Source organism: Stegastes partitus, unplaced genomic scaffold, assembly GCF_000690725.1.
Source record: "Stegastes partitus isolate 25-593 unplaced genomic scaffold, Stegastes_partitus-1.0.2 Scaffold1273, whole genome shotgun sequence".
Lineage (NCBI taxonomy): Eukaryota > Metazoa > Chordata > Actinopteri > Pomacentridae > Stegastes > Stegastes partitus.
Genome location: NW_007579004.1, coordinates 101,457 through 108,503, shown reverse-complemented (window position 1 = coordinate 108,503; position 7,047 = coordinate 101,457). Strand labels below are relative to the sequence as shown.

General features: G+C 49.3%; 1 protein-coding gene across 1 annotated transcript in view; it reads right to left on the bottom strand.

The window, feature by feature from the left end:
* Positions 1-1,074: 1,074 nt before the first annotated feature.
* The window catches only part of LOC103369342 (glutamate receptor ionotropic, NMDA 2A-like), a 99,793-nt gene continuing 93,820 nt past the window's right edge, over positions 1,075-7,047 (bottom strand). The window contains exons 16-20 of the mRNA XM_008298033.1: positions 6,217-6,404; positions 5,204-5,442; positions 3,319-3,502; positions 2,163-2,940; positions 1,075-2,068 (exon numbers count right to left, since the gene is read on the bottom strand). Of these exons, the coding sequence (XP_008296255.1) occupies positions 1,075-2,068; positions 2,163-2,940; positions 3,319-3,502; positions 5,204-5,442; positions 6,217-6,404 (2,383 nt within the window). The remainder of the gene's footprint in view (positions 2,069-2,162; positions 2,941-3,318; positions 3,503-5,203; positions 5,443-6,216; positions 6,405-7,047) is intronic.

Here is a 7,047-nt window from a genome sequence, read left to right as displayed (position 1 = left end):
TGCAGTATGACCTGAAGGCTAGCTAAGAGAGGAAGCAAGGATGCTATACTGTATGTCTCTAGATCTAGAAACACTAGAACACACACTCTCATCCTGAGAGGCTTTAACTGGTGGCCGCGTTTGGTCCACTTTTTGGAATGTTCAATTAACTGACATCAACGAGAACAAACAGTCTGCAGTTTTTACGTCCCCTTTTAAAAACAGACACAGCGTGTGTGTGTGTGTGTGTGTGTTCGAGTGTTTGTACATCTGCGGGCAGGAGCTGATACACTTCTCAGACCTGTTTCCTGACCAGCTGCCCGCCTCCCAGTCTAGTCTATTACATAGATAGTAATTTCCATTCAAGTCAAGGATTACTCTACTGTAGTTTACTACTCTTTAAGCCATGCTGGCAGTGCAGTTTGGAGGCTCAGACAACATACGGGTTGACTGGAGAAATCATAGTGCAACAGGAGAGTCCTGGAGAGGGGCGGGCGTGTTTCGGTGAAGTATGCCTGTATGAGTGTGTGTGTGTGTGTGTGTGTGTGTGTGTGTGTGTGCAAAATCTCAGAAAAAAAGGGGTTTTCTGTGTCCCCTTTGTCTCCAAGAGGCTGGTGAGAGGGCGGGACAGGTTGGCTCGTCTTCCAAACACTCCGTCATATCTTCCGTCAGATCCCACTGTTGGTGTTAGACTCCATGTACAGTGTCCCTCTTATTCCACCAGGGGTTCAATCTGTCTTGTCAGACGTATTGTCAGTTCGTGCCTCGATGCCCACAGCTTGAGGCTACTACACACACTGACACTCACACACACTCTTCATCTTGTATTGTGCCTCCAGGTGTCCCCGTGGCCCCATCCCTGCCCTATAGAGGGTGTGATAAAGAAAACAATGATTTATTTACTCAGCATCACTGTTAACCTTTGAGTCCAGAGCAGAGCCTCCCGTCTTTCACCTGTGTGTGTGTCTGTGTGTGTGTGTGTTTCGGTAAATGTGCTTAGAATCAGAGCTGCCTGGTCCGGTCACACACACCTCTTTCTTGCATGCGTGCGTGTTAGTGTGTTTTCAGTGAGAGTAAGTGTGTCGCGTGTGACTCTCAGACATCAGACTCGATGCTGGGCATGCGGCGGTAGAGCCGGGGTCGGTTGCCGCCTGCGCTCGAGGCGCGTGGCGCTGTCACATAGCTCATTGGTTGAGAGGCAGCAGGTGGGACCATGTAGGCCACCACAGGAGGCTCCTGCTGAGGGTAGAACACCTGTTGGTCGACATGCTGGTTGATGTGATGGTTTCCATGGTTGCCGAGGGTAAGCGACATCGGCATTCGCTGCTTGTAGAGCTCGTGGGCGGAACTTCTCTGCGGCATGCGGGTGGCAGCCTGGGAGGCGGGGTCTCGTTGTGCCGTGCCAGGCGCCGACTGGAGGAAGGGGTTGTGAGAGGGCCGATCGGGGAAGAGGCTCTTGGAGCGCCGGGGCAGAGGCATCGGGGCGTCCAGGCTGTGATGGTGGGACGGTGACGGAGACGGGGGGCTGCGGCTGCTGAACGGACGATCAGAGCGCATCGTGAGAACATTAGCATAAGCTCCCTCATCCAGGGTCAGCTCCCTATCCCTATCTCTGTCAGGCAGGCTCAGGCCCCGCAGGTGGGGGTGCGGCTGCGTCTGCCGCTCGGGAATGCCGTCCGGAAGCACGTTCTCGTAGGAGTGCTGGCGACTCAGCTGGAGGTGCTGGGCCGACGAGGAGGTGGGTAGAGGAGACGGCGAGGAAGGGGAGGGCTCAAAGTGGCTGACGAGCCCGTCCCCTTCGCCCACCAGGCCCAGCTCGCTCTGGGGAAGGTAGTGCGTAAACATGTCCCCGCTGTGTGGGTGAGTGTGCATGTGGGAGTAGTGCGAGTGCAGGTGGTCTTCGCTGATGTCGTACAAGTTCCCAAGGTGGGCGCAGGCATCGCAGCGGGCTTGAGGTGAACGAACAGTGTAGAGGCCGGAGTAACCGCTCAGCTTGGTCAGGCAGGAGCGACAGTGGCCGGGCCTGACGCCTTGAGTCCCCTGAGCTGCAGCCGGCTGGTCGAACGAACCTCCAGCCTTGTCCTTGACACTGGAAAGAGAGAGGACGGCACGGATTACACACAAAGAAACAATAAGAGCACTTGAATCGTGTTTGTACGTGTATTCTCTGCTGAGTGTGATACCTGCTGTGCGTGTAGGTGCTGTATTTCTTGTCCTTCAGCGAGTGCAGGTCGGCCTCAGCGCTGTGACTGTGATGCAGGAGACTGGCGCTCAGCTGCAAAATGGGTGCGTCTCCCTGGTGAGAGTGTGTGTGAGTGTGTGAGTATGTGCTGTCAGGTGGAAACAGGTCAGGGGGGTAAGTGAGGTCATCACCTCCCCCCTGACTGTCTCGCTGGTAGGGGGGAGCAGACTGGAGACTGGCCTGGTCCGAGTCAATGGAGTAGATCTTGGTTCCTGCACCGCCTCCTCCACCCCCACCTCTCTTCCTCAGCTGATTGATTGGCTTAAATCCGCCCCTCGCTGCCATGGAGTCAGAATCTTTATGTGATGGTGGCCGACTGGAACACTCCGAGATGTCAGAGTGCGGCGGCTCTTCGGGCAGGTAGCGCTGGCTCTTCATTGTTGGAGGTCCAGGCCCAGACGCTGGGGCGGGACTTGGTCCTGGAGATATGACAGTCGGCTGAGTCTTCAGCGTCTCCACGCTTTTCTTCCACAGGGCTCGAGGCTTCGATGCAGTGCAGGCTGGCCCGGCCAGACGGGTCTTGCCGTTGTCGTTGGTGATTGACAGCTGGGGTTTGCTGGGGCTGGTCTGGGGAGGGGGGACTTTTTGTGGCGCTGGAAATGGCGCAGCATTATTAAGGAGGTTTTTGTGTCTCCCGGACAATGACAGGAAACCCTGTGGACCCGCAGCGTTGCTATAGAGACCAGGACCCTTCTGAGGCAGACTATGGAGTGAGTTACCTAGGAGACAAGAAGAGATGCACCTCAGACAGCAGATACAATAGATGGATGTTTGGATGGATGCTCAGCCAGTTAGCTGATACATTATCTATTGCCCTGGCATGCAGTGTGTGCCATCTAATGCGTTTCTAATCATGAGGCAGGCCTGTACATGACAGTCAATCGGATTACAGTCTGGAGCCCACAACAAGGTGACAGGAGTCACCTTTACTTATGCTTACATAGACCGTATAGAAAAGGCAGGTTAAAGTCAGTATGTGTGAACACTCCTGTCTCAGGTGTCACATTTGCCTGAGCTGGGCAGTTAGAAATTATTAATTCTGATCTAAATCCTACTGAAAACATAGAATGTATGCTAACCTGCAAGTACTACAGTACCTTTCCCTGTCATCACGTCTAGGATGCTCGGCTGCAAGAGGACAGTGTTGCGTTTGGGAGAAGACAAAGCAATGGACTTGGCAGACTTGAGCAAGTGCAGCATGTTGGCTTGAGGACTGAAGTCCAGCTCCGGTGCCTTCTTCTTCATATCTATATGAACACCATGGATACAGCTCCATATACCCTGAGAGGAGGAGAGGAAGGAGAGGAAATTAAAGAAAAGAAAAAATGAAAGGAAATGAGAGGCAGCGAGTAGGGAGATAAAAGAGATAATAGAACAGTTAGTGTAATTTGCAACCTACTGACTTCACAGAAAAAGTTCAGGCATGCACAAGGATAATTTCCTTGAAAGGTAAATTAGCAGAGACCTCTGCATCCTTCCTGGGGTGCGTTTACTGCAAACCTTCACCTCATTTTTGTTTTGTGATGTGGCTAGAAGAGATAATCGCCACTTTTTTAGATGAACTGCTTTCAGAGGCGCACAGAAAATTAAATTTAGGTGGTGATGTCACTGGACGGGGCCTCTGAGTGCAAGGAGATGTTCTTCCTCGAGCCACTTAACCTCCACCGTCGCTGCTCTAAAGGCATGCGTACGCCGAGACACACACACACACCTACACACACACACACACACACACACACACACACAGACACACACACATCGTGCTCTTTTTGTAAAACACTTAATGTGTGAAATGCTGCTCGTCTGGAATAAAAGCCCTGCCTAACACAGAGACATGACTTATGAATAATGAAAGAATGGTCTGTCTGGGTGTGCCCATTTATGTTTTGTGTGCATATATTTAGGTTTGTGCATCTGTCTATCTGCCTGCCTGTGTGTGGTGGTCAAGCCTGTCCCTCACCTCAGTCCACCCGCGCACTGGTAACCATTTTTAAATTTGTTAGACGTACTGTGTGTGGGGGTTAAAGGGAGCGAGAGAGAGAGCGAGCTTTGTGTAGATGTGAGTGTGTGTCCACGTTCTCATCCCTTCAGCTGGTTGATTCTTCTATCCTGCTGTCCATATGCGCAGCAGTGGATTCATCTCTGCCTCAGCTGGGCTCTGTAATCACACTATCCCCCCCCATCTCTCTCGTCTTTTATCACCCACACACAGTTTCCTTCTGAATCTTAACAGTGTGTGTTTCCGACATTTGAATCACAAACACACACTTCCGCAGATTTTTAGTAACAATCATGTGAGTTTAAGACACATGTCATCCGTTCATGCAACTGAAAGCCCCTTTTCGCTCGTTGCATTTTCGGTGCATCTGGAGAAGCATGAAGATTAGGCAAATGAGACAGATAAAGGATTAAAATTTGACTGCTTTGTTTGTGATGAAATTTTGCCACAACAAGACAGCAACAGACTAATCGTTTTTGTAATTTACTGTGATGTTGAAATTGATGCTGTTAAACACCACAATGCCTCGCAGCCTGTCTTCAAAGTCGCAATAATGTGCAGAGTTGTTTTTCTCTGTGATTTCTCTGCTCCAGCGTGTAACTACAATGAGACAATTTGCAAATATAGTTGTTTCACTTGCTGATTTTCTGTGTGTAGCTCACTCTTTTTTTCTGTTTATCTAAATCTTCTTAGAGTAGTCTGTAAGTCAGCTGTTAAATATCAATACTATTACAAGAAATTCCCATCCCCAGTCTAGATATTGATATTGTAGCAACAGTGCAATCAATGCTGCGCACCAGTTACTGCACTCTGAAGGACGGTGTTGGATCAGTAAGTGCTCTGAACTCTAACAGCAACATTTTATGAGAGGCCAAAAAGGTGAAGATTGCAACCCAGGATCCTAAACTGGTCCTGCTTCCTGCAGTTCCTGAGCAGAGTTCCTGCAGTGGAAAACTACTTTTTCGATGCTTCCTCTTCCTCACCCTGCTGATAGTAAAGAGCAGACCCGGCCTTCCAGAGCAGACACCAGTGAAGCAGTATCTCAGCCTCCAGTAGAAAAGGTGCTCAGATATGAAGGTGAGGATGGAAAGGCCCATAGCGGTGGCCAGCATGTAGAAGACCCCCGCCATGTTGTCCACATCCAGCTGGCTTGACATCACCTCGTTCTTCTCGTTGTGGCAGATCCCAGTCAGCCACTGGGCCTCCAGCTCCTCCATCTCACCTGTGGGAAAGGCAAAAGCAAAGGTTTAAGACTGCAGCAGGAAAAAAAGGATGTGAAGACTGAAGGAAAAGCAACTGGAGGAGGGAGAGAGGGGAAAAAAGGAAGGAGGGGATGAGCGGTAGAGGTAAAGCGGGCGTATCATTACGAGGGAGGATGGAGGGGAGAAGGGAGGAGGGGCGAGAGGTGAAGTGGTAAATAGATCGTAATGGAAAGGAGACAGGAGGTGGAGTGAAAAAAAAGGGTTGTAGGAGGAGGGGGAAGAATTGATAGTGATGGAGTGATAAGGAAAAATGGGAGAAATTATTATCAGATTGAGTGTGTGTGTGTGTGTCTGAGTGTGTGTGTGCTTGTGCATGAGGATGTTTGCCCTGAATAAAAACGCCGGGTGTGAAGTGAAGCGCTTTAGTGGTTTCAGCAGTTTGATTTCTGTCTGGCTCGTTCTCTTTCTTCCATTCGCACCATCTCACAGCTTATTATACAGAACAATCTGGAGGAGTAAACATAACAGGACACGGTGGGCACACACACACACACGCACACACACACGCAAACCCACACAGAGTAATGATGATGAAATGGTGTGTTAAGACTAGCCCCTGATAGCTTTCTGACAGAAGGAGGGAGGAGAGAGGCTGAGTGTTGGGGGATAAAGGAGAGAAAGCTGAGCAGTGGCACAACTGTTAACACCAAAGACCTGCGGCAACTTAAGGAACTTTAAAATTTCAATGCAGCGCCCGACGTGGTGCAGAATGTCAATGTGTCCCAATGTCGTACCGTCTCCTATGATGCCCAGGATGGCCAGATCGACGAGCCGCTTCCAATAGGATCCTTTCTGCAGGGCGATGCCATAACCTGTAGTGGCAAAGATGTAACCGCTGCCGATGGTCACCAGCTTGCAGCCGTCGTCTCTGCCTGCCATGTAGTTCAACACTGCAGCGTCATAGATGAAAGCATCCAGCTTTCTGTAAGAAAAAAAACATACAGTGTACATTCAGAATTTACTATCAAAACCAGCCTGGGATTCTTCTCACTCTTCTGATAGACTGAATGTTTTTCCCAATTCAGGCCTCTTATAAGTTAAAACATGTTCAACTTTTGACTGAACTGCTCGCATCTCATGAACCCAACCTGTGACATTAGTGCGGGATGAAAACATACAGTGACATTTTGCGAACCTTTTGGAATATTTAATCACCGTCTCACAGATGTTGGTTAAATAAGAAAGTGAAGCCAATTTTCCTCAAGTCTTGTCGTCACAGTGTGGTTGCTATGAGCAGAGAGTCCAGGAAGTCACTGAGCCAGACCAAGAAATGATCCCACACAGCCAGCCCCAAAAAACACAACACACTGTCATTTTCACACCTTCTTGTGTAACAATTAGAGTACAACCGTGGTTCTCTCTAGTTTAAAGGAGAAGTTACACATTTTGGGAATCACACCTATTGGCTTTCTTGAGTTGGATGAGAATGACATTACTTTAATAATGTCGAATAACCCAATCTCTGTCTATTGCATGTAGATAGATAGATAGATAGATAGATAGATAGATAGATAGATAGATAGATAGATAGATAGATAGATAGATAGATAGATAGATAGATAGAT